General features: G+C 54.0%; 6 protein-coding genes across 6 annotated transcripts; 5 read left to right on the forward strand and 1 right to left on the reverse strand.

The window, feature by feature from the left end:
• Positions 1–1,098: 1,098 nt before the first annotated feature.
• CGGC5_v013654 (uncharacterized protein) lies at positions 1,099–1,643 on the forward strand (the record flags this gene model as incomplete). The annotated part of the gene is made up of 2 exons (XM_032036538.1): positions 1,099–1,459; positions 1,531–1,643. 2 exons carry the CDS (start codon positions 1,099–1,101, stop codon positions 1,641–1,643), a joined length of 474 nt encoding a protein of 157 aa, XP_031892325.1.
• A 2,694-nt stretch (positions 1,644–4,337) lies between these two features.
• PLC (1-phosphatidylinositol phosphodiesterase) lies at positions 4,338–5,813 on the forward strand (the record flags this gene model as incomplete). The annotated part of the gene is made up of 1 exon (XM_032036549.1): positions 4,338–5,813. The coding sequence occupies one exon, from the start codon at positions 4,338–4,340 to the stop codon at positions 5,811–5,813; it is 1,476 nt and encodes a 491-aa protein (XP_031892322.1).
• A 1,875-nt stretch (positions 5,814–7,688) lies between these two features.
• Positions 7,689–8,981, forward strand: CGGC5_v013656 (uncharacterized protein; the record flags this gene model as incomplete). The annotated part of the gene is made up of 1 exon (XM_032036571.1): positions 7,689–8,981. The coding sequence occupies one exon, from the start codon at positions 7,689–7,691 to the stop codon at positions 8,979–8,981; it is 1,293 nt and encodes a 430-aa protein (XP_031892319.1).
• A 506-nt stretch (positions 8,982–9,487) lies between these two features.
• Positions 9,488–11,257, reverse strand: CGGC5_v013657 (uncharacterized protein; the record flags this gene model as incomplete). Its single annotated transcript, XM_032036582.1, has 1 exon — positions 9,488–9,817. One exon carries the CDS (start codon positions 9,815–9,817, stop codon positions 9,488–9,490), a length of 330 nt encoding a protein of 109 aa, XP_031892320.1.
• Positions 11,258–12,687: 1,430 nt separating this feature from the next.
• CGGC5_v013658 (putative dehydratase NIT22) lies at positions 12,688–13,610 on the forward strand (the record flags this gene model as incomplete). The annotated part of the gene is made up of 3 exons (XM_066152955.1): positions 12,688–12,693; positions 12,749–12,797; positions 12,850–13,610. The coding sequence occupies 3 exons, from the start codon at positions 12,688–12,690 to the stop codon at positions 13,608–13,610; spliced, it is 816 nt and encodes a 271-aa protein (XP_066007711.1).
• A 299-nt stretch (positions 13,611–13,909) lies between these two features.
• On the forward strand, positions 13,910–15,750 carry TBCE (Tubulin-specific chaperone E; the record flags this gene model as incomplete). The annotated part of the gene is made up of 3 exons (XM_032036607.2): positions 13,910–14,081; positions 14,138–14,531; positions 14,583–15,750. 3 exons carry the CDS (start codon positions 13,910–13,912, stop codon positions 15,748–15,750), a joined length of 1,734 nt encoding a protein of 577 aa, XP_031892388.2.
• Positions 15,751–16,088: the final 338 nt, after the last annotated feature.

The following is a 16,088-nucleotide window of genomic DNA, read 5'->3' on the forward strand; positions in this document are numbered from 1 at the left end:
CAATGACAACAATAACTTGCCGATGCATTCATCCGCGGGCCGTCAGATGTTGCCAGTTCGGGCTGTGGTGCGGCGTCTTTTCCGCGATCTCGTTTATTCATTGGATCTGTTGGTTGTAAGTCTGTGGGCATGCCAGCTTCCACGTTTCCTATCCGTGTCGAAGGACCCCCTGGTAAGAGCGGCCAAACAATGTGGAAGTGATTTTCAGGCCCTGCGTCTGCATCTGTATCAACTGCTCGTGTCACTCCATCGCGTTTCTGCATTAAGTCTTGGGGCAGCCTACCATGTACGAGTGCGGACAGGGGAGTTGGAATATAAGCTAAGAACGCGGGTGGTATGGCTCAGCCATGGGGACAATCGTGGGAAGCCTTCTAAACCTTGCCTCAAAGCCAGATTGAAGTTAGCAACAATGCGAGAGACATCGCCAGCCCCAACCTGTGGGACCACACCGAACGCCTGGGGACTTCCAGGTGGAGTAAAACTTCAAGAGGGGGTTGTGCGGTGTTGATGAATCCCTGAACAGGGAGATGCTGTAAGATGTTGCATGGTCAATGTCTCAAGACTGCTTGCCTTTTTAATTTTCCATTCCATTATTATGGGCGCCTACATTGTGTTTCTGGGCCGGTTGGGTGCTGATGCCTCAAAACCATGACCTAAACGTTCGGTCTTTCCTTCCTGCCCTTGTTCACTTTCCTATTTGACACATCCCCGTTACAGAAGCCGACCCTTCCTTCCGCATGGGCTGGCTTCTCAATCGTCTGGAGGTATATAATCATGTTGGAGCCACTTCCACAAGATTCCTATTCTAAAGCTCACCCAACGGCATCCTTTCCGTCCTTCTTGAATGCAACCTACTTGATCGTTCAGCTCGTAGCGATTGTCTACCTGCCATCAATGTACACAGATTGCCATCTAGCAGCACCCATCTGCCTTACTTCAAAATCATCTCAACCCCGACAACTACACCAGACTATGGATTCTGAAGCCCCAAGAATGCGAACCGAGCCCTTATCCATTGTGACTGGCCTTGGTTCTCCGCCAATCGTCAAAGAGGCCCGATCACGTCCTTCAGAAGAGCCTCCAGCTTATACGCCGCCGATGAAGCCAAGCATCATCGATAGTCTTGCCGCCTACCTCTCCCGACGTTCCGACTCATATGGAACCGCTCCACATAGAGTCGCGCCACGCCCTGAGGTGTCATTCTCGAGCCAATTTAGCGACGACGACCACGAGGAGTTGTCACCAATCTCGCTGCGTATTTCCACGCGCATCAACATAGCGTCTGACGGAAATCTCATCGCACTACCTTCTTCCCCATCCGAGCAAGCCAACTCCATCGCAAGGGCCGTCGTCGAAGCAATTCAGGGCCAGGACTGGGCGACCGGACTACCTATGATTGATGAGAACGGACGGCCAAGACCTTTGAAGCTGGAAGTTGATGCGGGTATCACCATCAAAGGTTCCTCTAACGTCATTGGCACCGAATCAATAATCAACGATATCATTCGCCAAAGAACACCCATACAAAAGTGGACGCCACCTTCGCCCTCGCAAAGTACAGAATCATCTGCAACGACTTCACCTTCATCACCGAAAAGGAGACGCCGTGGGTCAGACTCGGCACCTTTGGAGCAGACCCGTAGCAAACGGGCAAGACACGACGTATAACCCTTCTGACAGCTTTCCCGCTTCCGAAAGAGATTTACCAACGACATGTCTTGAAGCTTCTCACTATCATTTTGTTCACTATAGCTTGAGAATTGGGCTTGGTGCGGTCGTCAGCAGTCTTCCTGACTGCAGGAGTTGGTGGGGAAAAACCCCAGGGCTTTTAGATTTCCTCTTCCAAATACATATATTTGCCTTTTCAGACTTGAATATATATACTTCTGCGATTATTTGCGTCCGTATAGTTCTTCATTCTTCTGCTCATTTGGTGTATTTCACTTGCTTGATGCATTGTCGACCATTCCAGAGGCCTATGGATTAGACTTGCAACCAATGCAACCACAAGGACGACACGGTCAGAGACCAAAGGAAACGGGATGCGTTCCGCTGTCTCTAGTTGCCTCCTTCCCATCATTGCCTTTTTCCTTCCTCCCGCACGCGATGGTGGTCGGCTGGATCCACACCACCTGTTTGCTCTGTACACGGAGCCGTTCTTCCAACTGTCTGGCACCGCATGGGAATGCCTGTCTGAGAGGGGTATCGAACCAGCGCCTGATTCCTGTTCTGTGCCTTGCTTTGTCCAAAAGGACCGCGCTTAATTGGACGCTCCTTCGCATGTGCGTCGGTGCCGAGGTTCAGAGGCGCATCCGCGCGGAGATGGGAGCAAACAAATACTCACATCTGGCCATTCCCGGCGGGAATACTGCCTCTTGCGGAAAAGGATACAGGCGTCATTGGGTGCCGAATCGTCGGGTACAGCAACCTACTGCGCTGATCTGATACACATGCTGCGGCTGCCGGTTGACAGGAGCTAGGTTTGGTCGCCTCGGGATTTGAAGAGTTGGGCACCGGGCGAATCCCACACTGAAGATACAGATCGGGTTCTGATGCTTTTCGGGGATTGAAAAAGGACTTGACATGCTACTATTAACCCTGAAATGTCAAGTTGAGGCAAGTCGACTTCGCTGCGTTCATTGTTGATTTTAGGAGGTGTTTCTATTTAAATGGTGTCGTTTGTGATACATCTCCTTGTGATATTTGCTGAGAATGGTACTGCACTATCTTGGTGTTCGTGGCTGACTCCTTCGCCCTTGTCATTTTATATGATCGTCTCTTGTGGCTGCGCGTCCCTAGATGCCGCTTCACGCATTTGTGGGAGGAAGATCTAGCAGCAGTAGAATTTTGTCATTAAACCGTGTAGATACTTGGTATGAAACTGGCAAGAAGTCCTGGCCCATCATGTCATGCATGTTACAAGCTGTGAAATTATATATAGGTATGGCGAAGTGTGCGTGTGCAAACGCAACGATTCGATGGGGCATTGGACGACACGACATCTGCATCGCCTAGTACAAGGCCAAAACTGGAGGCTAAAAATCCAGGGTTTTCTCCACGGATTCTCCGTGTAAGTCTAGATAATAAAGTCATTATGTTGGGTCGACCCTCCTCCGGTGACGGTTGAGCGGATAAAGCCCACGTCAACGGTAGTTCGCCGGATCCAAGAGCACGGGTCGTGGATGACAGGGATGATAAAACGATGTTAGGGAGTGTGATGTTGCAGACGAATGGACGAGACCCAGACATTTAGGCAAATGCGCAATATTCCTCTTATGTAGAAGGAGACGTGCTTCATTCAACTTTGATGTCACTGGTGTGTCTCATTGGGCGGGTTGCAACACAGTACAGCCGATAAAATCCTCACCAAGTATGGAGCCTGCCAGGTTTGCAGGGTAAACCTGGATGAGGCGCACAGGGTGATTTGACCCGAGTCAAAGCTGAGATATTTCGCCCGACTTCTTGCGTCAACATAAATGACGAGATGTATCGTGGGGAGGTTGAAGTATGGTCGGTTGCTACAAACGGTTGTCCGAGGTCAACTTGAGCGCACGGTAGGCCATCAGGCCCGCTGTAATCTGTAGCCTATGCAACACTAATGGGCGGGAGCTTGAATCGGCTAAATCATCCCTTCTTTTGACTTTGACGACTCAAGGCCGACATGAATCTTGACCTAAACATCTCTAGAACAACGCCTCAACACGCACTCCTGCCCTTCATCAAGTTCATCCCCTTCTTTGAGTTGCAAGTCGCCAGTCGGTCCGAACTGTCGGCCGTCAGCCTCAAACGGTCGTCGCGCGGTCCATCCCTGCTCCAGGTCCGCTCAAGCCAGGGCTGTCCCCCATCTCAAGCTCAGCTCCAGTTGACAACTCCCCACAGCCCAATGGGCGGCGCCAATTCCTCAGTGCGGCTTTGGTCTGGCACCGCTGTCGAATCACGGCTAGTTTCAGGGCCCGAATGGCCAGCTCTACACAAAACGAGCTGCGCTAGGCGGGGGCCGTATCGCGGTGCTGCAACCTCAGTTGCGCTAGGAAAGCCGCTGCCGGCTTGACTTCCTTGGACTCTGCCGTGCTGAGCCCAGCCAAGCTGAACTTGCGTCAAGACAAGTTGCATCCCACCTACCACCCTCGACCTCCCATACAAGTCACAACGCGCACCATACGCAGCGCGACCCTCTCGCTGGTCCCTTGGCCCTTTGCAGGTCAGCCCAGCAGAAGGGAGACCCAGTTTACATGCATGTAACGGCGCCCAAGAACGCCCTCGACGCCCTGAACCCCGTATCACACGCGTACTCGAAGCTGGCCGGGGGGCTCTAAACCCCGTGAAAATCCTCCATCATGGGGTTCTGCCTCTCACTTCCCTTCCCCTCCCCCTCCTCCAACGGAATCCCCTTCGACATGGCGCCTCTCACTATCCGCAACCTGACCTCTCTGCCCGTTACCCTCAAGCGTGTTGAGCGCTTCGAGGGTGAGAAGGTTCGCACCGGAGATGTCTTGGGCAACACCATTGGCACCATTGGCTCGTTCTTCAATGCGACAACCTTCACTACGAGAGAGACCGTCGTAAAGGGCGAGTCGCATACCACCGAGGATGTAGATGTCCATGTCGATCCCTTCACCATCAACGACACGGGAATCAACGCCCCAGAACCCGGCGGCAAGGAGGTCATCCGTCTGCAGTTCGAAATCGAAGGCCACCGTTATGAGATCGACGCCCCGAGCCCATCCAACCGCTCATCCGTCATGAAGAAGCTCGACGATGCGCCTCTCGAGCTCACGGCCGTCTATGTGTCCTCCGGCGCATTCCTCGCCATCATGTCCTCTGCCAACCTCAACGTCTGGATGCGTGAGCTCCAGGACCACTATCCCCTTCCACTCCTCTCCATTCCCGGCACGCACAACTCTCCCACATGTCACACGGCTCTCCCCTCGGTGCGATGCCAGGCTGTCAGCGTCCGCGAGCAACTCGACAACGGCGTGCGCTTCCTCGACATCCGCGTCTCAGCCAGCCAAGATAACGACGACCTGGCCCTCGTCCACTCCGTCTTCCCCATCTCTCTGACGGGCAACAAGTACTTCGCCGACATGCTCTCCGACATCTATGCCTACCTCGACGCCAACCCCTCTGAGACCGTCCTCATGTCTGTAAAGCGCGAAGGCACCGGCAAGGGCACCGACGAGCACCTGAGCCGCTACCTTCGCGACCGCTACGTCGGCCGTGACGCCCACCGCTGGTTCGTCGAGCCGCGCATCCCCCGCCTCGGCGATTGTCGCGGGCGCATCGTGCTTATCCGCCGCTTCGGCATCGACGAGTCCCTGCGTGGGGAACACGACGGCAGGGGCTGGGGCATCGATGCGCAGAACTGGCCCGACAACTGCGAGGACGGCACCGTGGGCGGCGGGCTCATCCGCGTCCAGGACTTTTACGAGATCGACCAGTCTACCAACATTGAGAAGAAGATTGACTTCTCGCGCGGCCAGCTGGAACGCGCCGCCGAGCAGTTCTTCCACCTCCCCGGCATGCCAGACTTCAACGCCGACGCCCCGTCGCTGCCCTTTTTCGTCAACTTCCTGAGCGCGAGCAACTTCTTCAATGCCACCTGCTGGCCAGAACGTATCGCGGCCAAGGTGAACCCGTCTGTCATTGAGTACCTGTGCATGTGTCACGGTGAGCAGGGCAAGGGGCCCAATCAGCTCAACATTGGCGACGCCGCAACTGGCATCATCGTCACAGATTGGGTTGGAGCGCATGGCGACTGGGATTTGATCAGATGTATTGTTGGGATGAACTCGCGGCTGCAGCTCAAGCATTAGGTACGCAGGAGCTGCATTTTACGAGGCATTGGCGCAAAGGGGCACGGTAGACATAAAGGCAGATGAATAGTCTCCGCAGGATGTAGCGAGGCAGGCATTTGTGCATGGTTGAAACATGTTTATTCAAGTAAAACTATGGACGCGATCATAGAGATCTCGTAGAAGTCCTGGGCTGCCAAGTCAGCTTCTTGTCTTGGTAACAAAATGCATAAAAAGTTGCAAATGATGTTTCTCAAATCAGTTCTCCAAGGTGATTGGTAAGTTTTTCGTCATGATGAACTCAGTACTAGAGCTAATGTTTGGTCATCATTGAGAGGGGGGGTGGCATGCGAGACGTGAAAAAGATGTATGGACCTACCATTGGGGTAACATGTTGTAGCAAGTGACGAAAAAACTGCGTCCTACCTGCGTTGCGGATTAGCAACGGCCTAAGCAGATGTGAAGCAGACACCAAGTAGCTGAGCTGCGACGAGTTAGCGAATGGCACGTCGAATCGTTCATGCGGTGTGGAAATACCTCAATAGTATCAGAAAGTGTGAATTGTGTTCATGTCCAGCAAACACCGAAGTGAAGCCAGTCAAACAGTGTGAATACTTGACAACTCATCATAATATTGAGAGCGAAGCAACGCAAGCTGCGAACTAGGAACATGGGCAAGAAAAACCAAGCATGAATATTTACCTGCGTTGGTCCAGTCAGCACATCTGTCATGACCAGAAACGACGCAAGTCCGATGCCTCTCCAAAAAAAAGCGACAAGCCGTTGACCACAATCAGGTGACGAGTGATATCAACAAGAAGCCCCGACACCCAACACCACAGGTTTTGTACGACCTGTTTGTTTCTGGCGAGGGGCGCCGAGGTTCGTTTATGTCCGCCCGTTCGTTCAAATCTTCCTCATGCGTGGGACGGTGCGGGAGAGGGACACGGACGAAGCGTCAAAACATTGAAGTAGTTTCTGTATTTACCTGTCCAGAGTGAGTTAGCGACGAGTGCCATCTGGAAGATGCGAGTGAAACAGTGAGGTGTTTGGCTCTAGATCAGACAAGGCTGAAACTATTGCACCGGATTCAACATTATGTATTCTGCATGAGGAATCCCTATGGTGTACGAAGTGTTCATCACATGAGAGGGAGGTGTCGAGGACGACAGGAAAAGTTGAGAGCTGCGAGCATACCTTTTGAAGAAAATTCGAGAACGGCAACAGCTTCCAATTTGAAGCAATCTGGAGTCTGGAAAATTCTGCGACGCGTTAGCCTTCGGTCCACGCGACACTAGCGCAAGAATCGATGCTCTGCAAAATTTTGCTCAGTGTAATTCTAGAGATAATAAAACACCATGTGGTAGTCTGATTTGGATTGTTCGATGAAAGATCATCTTCGCAAACAGGAGGTGCTGCAAGGAGCTCGAAGAGGAAAAGAAGCTTACCCATTGATTCCAGCTGCCTGCCCTCGCGCGCTGGCGCGACGTTGCGGCGGGCAGGCAGAAGGCCAAAAAATTGTTGACCTGATGAGAAGAAGGAGAAGAGGGTGAAGACTGCAGCAGCTTGCTGGAAAATTTAAAGGCGCGAGGAAAAAAAAGAAGTGGGGGTCGGGTCGGCGACGATGCAGCTAACCCGGTTGGGTCTAGCACGGAACCCCTCAGGATCTGTGGCTGTGCGCCCGACTATCTCCGCGATCAACGAGGTGGCGAAGACTCCCGGGGGGCGCACCGCCACCCAATACTGCGCAGGTATAACTCCCCGCGAACACCCGCCGTCCCCGAGCTATTACTCCTTTTACAGCTACACAGACAAGCTTCGGTTATCGATCCTGATACTGAACGTCCTTTCCCCCAAAAGGCCGTGTGAGCCCAGGACTCACAACCACCCGCAAAGATGTCTGGCGTCGCGGGGAAGATATGGGCTCCAACAGCCCTACGCTTCCTCCGACTCGGCGTCACAAACGTCACCAAAGCGACCAAGATGCTAAGAACCAAACTCGCCAACGCCGCCGCCCGTCCCGCCCAGGGCGAGCTCGCACACATTCCCATCCGCACCACGCCGACCGGCCGCCAACCCATCCATCCTGCCGCCCTCCTCAGACAGAAGCGTGCCGGACGCTGGTACTCGACAGCGACCCAGAACGTGAACAACACCGTCCGCCGATGGATCTCCACCGCCGGAGGCAGCGGTAACGCCGCACGCTTCAACCGAGCTTCGTTCCCGAGCTCAAACACCTCGCGCCGCGTGGGACAGATGACAGGACGTGCCCCCTTCGCGAGCACCCTCCGACCGAACCTCACCGGCGGCGCCATCCCGCGTACCCAGGGCGGCTACAGCACTGGCGGTGGAGCCCGCTACTTCTCCCATACCCCCGCCGCCCCGGCGCAGGTGATCCACAACGTCTCCGTCGCCATGCGGGCCTTTTGCCTTTCGGGCAAGAAGGCACGCTACGACGGCCTCAACGCCCGCGGCGAGATGTGCTACCGTGCCGTCTCGGAGCTCGAGCAGGCTGCCTACGTCAACATGATGGGTGCTGCCCGCAGCAACCCTGGCGCTTTTGTCGATTTCAAGCTCAACCCTACCATCACCGCTCTTAGCCCCCTTGCCGCTGCCGCTGCTGCGGGCTTCACCTCCGCCGGCGCCGCTGCCCCCGCTGCCTCTCTCGGCGAGGAGGGCTTCCTCGATGTCCTCTCCGTTGACTTCGCCCGTGCCGTCAAGGACCTGGCCATCATTTTCGCCGACTTGAAGCGAATTGCATTGTTGGGTGACTTGCCGGTGACAATGGAAAAGGGAAGTGTGTTACGAGTGCGATTCCCTGGCGTCGACGCGGATACCGTGGAACGACTCTGCGACGATTATGGCGTTCAGCGCGGTGTTGTCGGTCAGGACGCTGATTTCGACGTCGAGACCGGCGTGCCTATGGCTCTCCGCTTCCCCTTCGCCCCCGACTGCGAGGACGCCAAAACCCTCACATCTCCAGGTGGTTCTCTCCGCTCGCTTTCCGGTCTGGATGTGGACTTGGAAGAGGCGTTCATTGAGATGGAGGAGGGCCCCTGGATGTCGGACCCTGAGGGCTATGGAAGCATGTCACCTACCCCAAAGACGAGTGAGCATGACGAGTATGATGGCTTGGAAGGCATCTATCGTTTCTTGGAGGAGTGTGACCGTGCTAAGGGCAGGTACTAGACGGCTGTCCGAGACTTTGCAAGGAATGCACAGACTGGTTTATGGTTTACGGTTTTGTGGAAGGATCTACACTCTTTATAACTTGAACATGACTATGGCCCCCGGAGCGGCTTAGTCCTCTGAATGACATTTTCTATCTGTCGACCGGTGGCACTCGTTGTGATTTGACGCCCAAACACCGCCAACCAATGCTCCGAGGCCTTCTTCGATGACAAATTACCATTCTTGTGATAGCGTCGCCGGGCGTGATGAGTCGCATAATCCTCTGTCATGATGTGCGAAGCAATGACAGCAGAAGAGCAGGGTTCGATGCAGGTGTGGCTATTTGTATGTTGATTCGTCTGCGTCTTAATCTATCGAGAAAGTAAAGCCCGGCCGTTGCCATCTCCTCAATCCTTTCTGCCACTTCCGTTGTCGAGCAAATTCAACTATCATACAAGGTATTAACGGGTCAAGCCTGCAGAGCCCATCGAGGTTTTCCTGCAAGGAAACCCGCACGATGCAAATCAGAACTTCATAATCTTCTTCCAAGCATCTCGCTCCTTCGCAATCATCTTCCTGTCCTCGGCAAGCTTCTTCTGCAACTCTGGCGAGCGCTGGGCAGGTCCTGTAGCTGCGGCTAGCTGTGCCAACTTGCCATGAGAGCCGGGATGAAGAGACTGAACGAGATCACCAGATGCGTGGACAGATGAAACAGACGCACTGGGCTTTGCAGCAGTAGTTGCAGGGCCCTTGGCCTTCTTGGGTTTACCCCTCTTCTTCTTCTCCCTTGTGGATGGAGGTGTAGGGGATTCCTGATCCGTCTGGTGGGGTGTCTCGACCTTGCCAATCTTCATCGTCACACTATTGCTTTTCTTTCGAGAGCCGACAGTGTCGAGAACCCAAGTCTGGCCACTCTCCACAGCCGAAGACGAAGACGGCTTGGCCGAGGGCTTCTCTGGGGGTGTGAAGATAGGCTCGGCCTTCTGGGTGCTGTATGTCTTCTGAAATCCCGAGAATGGGTTGTAACGGGGATGAAGATCGCTAAAGATAGCAGGAGCTGCAGGAGGGTCGATGCGAGTTGGACCCTTTGGTGTTTGCTTGGGCGGAGCCGCAGTGATCTGACCAGAGACGACTGCAGTATCCTCGATCCCCGGGGCGGGGGTACCACCATCGTTATCGACCGGATGAGATCTCTTCTTGTTCTTCCTCTTCCTCTTCTGCTTCTTGTCGTTGAGAGCAGCAATGTTGCTGCTGGTGGGAACCTCCACAATCTCAAAATCGTTCAGAGCACCATCTTCGTCACCCTTTTCAGCGGCGTTCGCAGTTTCGAGAACAGTAGTCGAAACCTTCTTCTCATCAAAGGTACCCTGTGGCGACGTGGGCTCAAGTTGCTCCCGTGTGTTCTTGGTCTCCTTGCTGATCTTATCGACGAGAAGAGATTTTGACTTCTTGACTTTCTTCTTGTCGGACGCTGCGTTGGTCAAGTCGTCTCCTGGCGATATATTGGAATCCCTCAGCGTACCAAATTCTTGGACGGAGAACGACTTTGATCGCTTGTGCTTCTTTGCCTTGCGGACAATGTCGGCAGAGTCCTGTGCCTGCGGCAGCTCGGCATCTTCGGCGGAGAAAGACTTGGACTTCTTGCGCTTCTTCTTCTGCTTCTTGTCTTCGTCATTCTGATCCTTGACGCCACTGTTGGTCTTGTCGTCGGCATCGGTAGACTTCGCGGCAGTCTCACCTTCCTAGGATGAGATGCTCACGGTCCTCGAAGCAACGGTTCTAGGAACCTTTTTGGTGGGGGTGCCTAGGTCACGCTCAACAGCGCTGTGGTTGTCGGCATCATCGACCATGTTGTCCGAGTCCGAGGTTGAGTCTGAGTCCCATTCCAAACCGGATTTCTCGTTGCTTTCTTCGGGAGACTTCCTCTTCGATGACTTCGCGGATGCGATACCCTCGTCCAGGTTTGCGAGCATATCCTTCATAAAGTCGATGTCCCTAGCCCGGGCGGAAGAGGGATCCGATCTGTAGAGCTGCTCTCTGTTGGCCAATACGCCCTTTTGACGAAATCTGAATTTCTCGACTTTATTTCTCATGCGGCGTGAAATGTCGGCCAGACTCTCTTGCTGCAACTGCTGCTCGTCGGGATGGAACGACTTCATATCCTCGATACCCTTCTCCAACTTCTTACGCGTAGTCGCATTCTTCTTGACCAGATGCCTAAGCTCTCTGCGGAGAATTTTACGCTCGTCTTTGGTGAATGGCTTCGAGAGCTGGTCAGATCCGGAGGGCGCCATCATTCGTGGTCCGCGTTGTCGCGATGACTGTGGTAAGGATGGGTGCTGCTGCGACGAGTAGTGCGAGAAATGGTGAATACTTCAATGGGAAGGAAAGAAAAGTGAAGAGTCAAGTAGGTCTTGGGAGACTTGAAGATGGATGGTTGGTTGGTGAGGGAAGTGAGAGGAAAGGAGGAGAATGGAGAAAAGAGAAGGCAGGCAGGCAGGCTGCTTGGAGAAAGACTGGTGCACCTACTTACCAAGGCAAGAGCCTACCTAGGGTGGCAACAATGAGGAAAGCGCGACCTCAAGGCTGATGTGAGTGGTAGCTGAAAGTGGTCATTGCAGGAGGACAAAAACTTCCTTGATGGCAACCCCATTAGATGTCATTGTGATATTGGTGTCTTCTCACTTGTGCACTATTCTTTCTTTTGTCTGCTGCCATCAGTGCATTCTCACTGCTCATGTACGTGATTGACAAAAGGTAGACTTCTTAAACATATGCCACGCTTCCTGTCAGACACATTCGTTGTGGTATACAAACGTTAGGGTAGGTATTGATAAAATTAAATACAGCAGCCGCCGAAGCCGCCATCCTCAGATTCCAGCCAAGGCCCACCATATGCTGAAAAGCTAGTGTATGTCAACCCCGGAGCAATTGCTCTTTGATCTTCGAACTGACCTGATTGTATGGTCACGAGATACTGAGTCGCAGAGTTGAAGATGGCCTATATGAAGGTGTCTGGACATAAATACCTAGCTTAGGTGTTTAGAGGGAGGACGTCGCTCTTAGCCCGGGAAGGTAGACCGAGGGAGCTATGACGGGACGTCGGTGCTGGTAGGTACCGACCTCCGACCCTGAGCTGCAGAGGTCTAGTCCCTGACACTCTGGGCCAACCCCAACTTCCAAGGGCACCTTTCTCATATGCTGCTGATACTTACGATGTCTGTCCAGATTAGTGATACGAGATCTAGATGGGGTTTGCAAACTAAGCCTCTCCTGGAACAACAGAGCCACTGAGCCGTCCAAGATCCCGAAGTCAAGATCCGGGGTTACAAGCATGGCGCAACTCCACCCCCACATTTGGACCTCGGCATTGGCAACTCATCTAGCCAGGGACGTTTCATTGCCACTGGAGCGCTGCGGTTAGCTGACCAGAGCTGCGCCGAGGGAAGCTTACCCAGCGCCAGTTAAAACCGCCAGAAAGTCCCCCCAAGCTCGGCCGAAGCGCGACTCGACAAGAAAACTCCTTAGCCCTTGTTTACCAATTGATCTCCCATTCTGACCGCTTTCTCTGAGAAATATCTTCGACATTTCCATTCCATAATCAACATGAGCGGTCCCGGTGTCGGTTTCGAGTATCCTCGCCAGGAGGTTTCCTGGGTGAAGCGTGATGTCTTGCTCTTCGCGAACACCGTCGGCTGCACCGATCAGGAGCTGCACTTCCTCTATGCAAGTCCTCTTCTGCTCATTTGCTTGTCACAAACTGTTGGCTAACCTTTGATCTACAGGAACTTCACCCGAACTTCGCCGTCTTCCCGACCTATCCCATTATCCTCTGTAGGCCACCACGCGGCGCATACGAACCCTTCCGCGACTGACAACCCGCTAGCTTTCAAGGGCAATGCCCAGGATGTGATTGACTTCTACGCCGCCCAGAAGTCCGTTCAGATCCCTAATGTTCCCTCTTTCGACCCCCGGCGCGTTGTCGACGGCCAGCGCAAACTTGTGCTTCACAAGTCCCTCCCCACAAGCTCGGAGGGCAAGAAGTTCGAAGTCCGAACCAAGGTCCTCGGCGTTTACGACAAGGGCCGCCCCGGATCCGTCGTAGAGACCCAGACCGACCTCGTCGACGCTGAATCCAACGAGGTCTATGCCAGCGTCATTACTAGCAGTTTTTACGTCGCCCAGGGCAACTGGGGCGGCCCCAAGGGCCCCGCGACCGAGAACTTCCCCCCGCCCAAGGACAAGAAGCCCGACGTCACTTTCGAGCACCAAACGAACAAGCAGTCGGCCCTGCTGTACCGACTGAACGGCGACTACAACCCCCTCCACGCAACTCCCGAGCCCGGAAAGAAGATGGGCTTCCCCGGTGCCATCATGCACGGCCTGTACTCGTGGAACTCTACGGCCCACGGCCTGCTTGAGGCATTCGGCGGCAGCAACCCTGCCAACATCAAGGAGTACCAGGCGAGATTCGCCGCCCCCGTCATGCCCGGCGACAAGCTTGTGACGGATGCTTGGCGGACTGGGGAGGTCAAGGACGGCTTTGAGGAGATCCGCTTCCAGACCAAGGTTGAGGGAGGCAAGATTGTTCTGAGCAACGGACGCGCCTTGATCAAGGTTGTGGAGCCTCTCAAGTCGAAGCTGTAATTACTAGTTGTATGAGTGACAATGTGTGACATTTGAAGTTAAAATATCAATCTGGCGAAATGTAGCATATTTCTTCCTGTTAAATATGAATCGAACGACGATGTTTGGACTGCTCCTGATGCCGTCGACTGTGGTGTATGTAACCCACTAACAATTGTGGTGTTCAGCGACGACACCAGGTCACCTCCACTAAATTGAACATATTTCCTTAACGCTACAGCTGCAGAACCAGGACCTAGATAATGTGCCTCGACAGTAGTCACTACCTACGGTGACAAAAGCTCGCCGTATTCGACAAAATGGCACCTGAAAACCACATCGGTCAACGGCTGTCTTACGATGGTGCGCTTTGCACAGTTCGCTACGTCGGCGCCGTCGCCGGCACGTCAGGCACCTGGCTCGGCGTAGAATGGGATGACACGGGACGAGGAAAGCATGACGGCCAGCATAAGGACGTCAGATATTTCACATGTACCCGCCCTGGACGCTTGTATCTGGAATCTCCGAGTCTCTAATCGTTGTGCCAGGCCTCTCAAAATCTCCCACCGCCGCTTCATTTGTGCGCCCGACCCGCCCCGCTGACGCGCCGCAGAGTTTCGTGGCAGCTCTGAACGGCAAATATGCCTCTGAGCAGGCGGCGGAGCGCGAGCCCGAGATCCAGATCGTCTTTTTCGGGAAGAAGCCGGCAGAAGAGGTCGGCTTCGACAAGATTCGTCGCCAGCTCGCGCGCGTTGAGGACCTCACTATCGTGATTCTCGATGGGACGCGGATTGCCATTGACGTGGCACCTGTGGATAAGAGCGTCAAAGAAACGAGTCCGCTGGTCACGGAGCTCGATTTGAGCAGAAATTTGTTCGAAGAGTTCCGACAAGTCGTCCGTATCTGTCGAGAGCTGGAAGATCTGAGGAGTCTGAGACTCAAGTGCGTTACCTACCCTTTCTTCATCTACGATGGCGGCTAATCTTTGCGCAGTGGCAATCGCTTCCGAGTCATCGAAGATGACGAGACCAAAGCCTTTGTGAAGGTCAACGACCTGGAGCTTGAGGAAACGTTGTTAGACTGGGGGTCTCTGTCTGGACTCGCCCGCAAGTTCCCCTCTTTGTCATCGTTGAGCTGCAGTCTCAACCAGCTCTCCACGCTCCCGACCGTACCGTTCGGTCACCTCAGCGACACCTTAACGACTTTGGATCTGGAGTTCAACGAGTTTACTTCTCTCGCAGACCTGTCTGCCCTGTCGTCTCTGACGTCTCTGCGTAATCTCCATCTCAAGGGCAACAACATATCTACGATTTCTCCTACGTCCGTTCCGGCCCCTGTCTTCCCTGAGAGCCTGCAGTATCTGGATGTATCTTACAACGCTGTAACAAGCTGGTCCTTTATTGACGCCCTACCGGCATCGTTTCCGGGTCTGAATGCTCTCCGCTTCGCCCACAACCCTATCTACGAACGCCCTGATCCCGAAACCCAAGGCGGAGGCAATCAGACAAAGTCTACCGATGAGGCCTACATGCTCACCATCGGCCGACTGGGCTGTCTCAAGGCCCTCAACTTCACCACGATCTCGACCTCAGACCGCTCCAACGCCGAAATGTTCTATCTTTCACGCATCGCAAAGCAGCTCGCCTCCGTCCCCGAGGCCGCTGAGCCCGAGGTCCTTGCACAGCACGCCCGATACGCTGAGCTTTGCACCATTTATGGCGCTCCTGACGTTATTCGCCGCGACGAAATCAACCCTTCCTATCTAGAGGCACGCCTGATCACGGTTCACTTTCATTATCCGCACACCACTGCAAACAAAACCAAAACTACCCACCTGCCAAAATCGTCCGACATCTACGCCGTCAAGGGTACTGCAGGCAGGTTGTTTGGTAAGGATCCACTCAGCCTGCGCTTGGTTTGGGAGACGGGCGAGTGGGACCCCGTGGCTGGGTTCGATGAAGACGAGGAGGCGGATGACAGCAGCGACGAAGAGGATGCTGCTGGCGCAATTGCGAGGAGCGGTGAGGAGGAAACAGGCACGGCGCAAGAGTGCAAGGGCGGAAGATGGGTCAAAAGGGAAGTTGAGCTCAAGGATGGGCCTAGACAATTAGGCTTCTGCGTAGACGGGTTGGATGTCAAGATCCGGGTGGAAGACAGGTAAAAACAACGGTCGAGAGTCAGGCTGGATACAAGTGGTGGAGCCCATAGATATGGGTGGCGGCGGGAAGCTGCACATGGCTTGCTTGATGCGTCTTGCTCTGCGTATTGTTTGTTTGGTGTCTCTAAGCAAACAACATGGAATAGACGCATGGTGCCGCGGCAACACCAAGATACCCGGCATCTACCACGGCTCTATCGACAAACGGAGAGATAGAAATAAGAGGTCGGCGTTTCCCATCGTCCCCTCCTCTTCAAAAGTCTTGAAAGGGCAATGTTTTAACCCGCGAGCGTGGCCCCCCTTTTCCTTGTTTCTCGGCTCGTCACGAAAACGCATCACGA

The sequence above is a fragment of the Colletotrichum fructicola genome (genome assembly GCF_000319635.2).
Source record: "Colletotrichum fructicola Nara gc5 chromosome Unknown KSG_Nara_v1_contig08, whole genome shotgun sequence".
NCBI classification, from domain to species: Eukaryota; Fungi; Ascomycota; class Sordariomycetes; order Glomerellales; family Glomerellaceae; genus Colletotrichum; species Colletotrichum fructicola.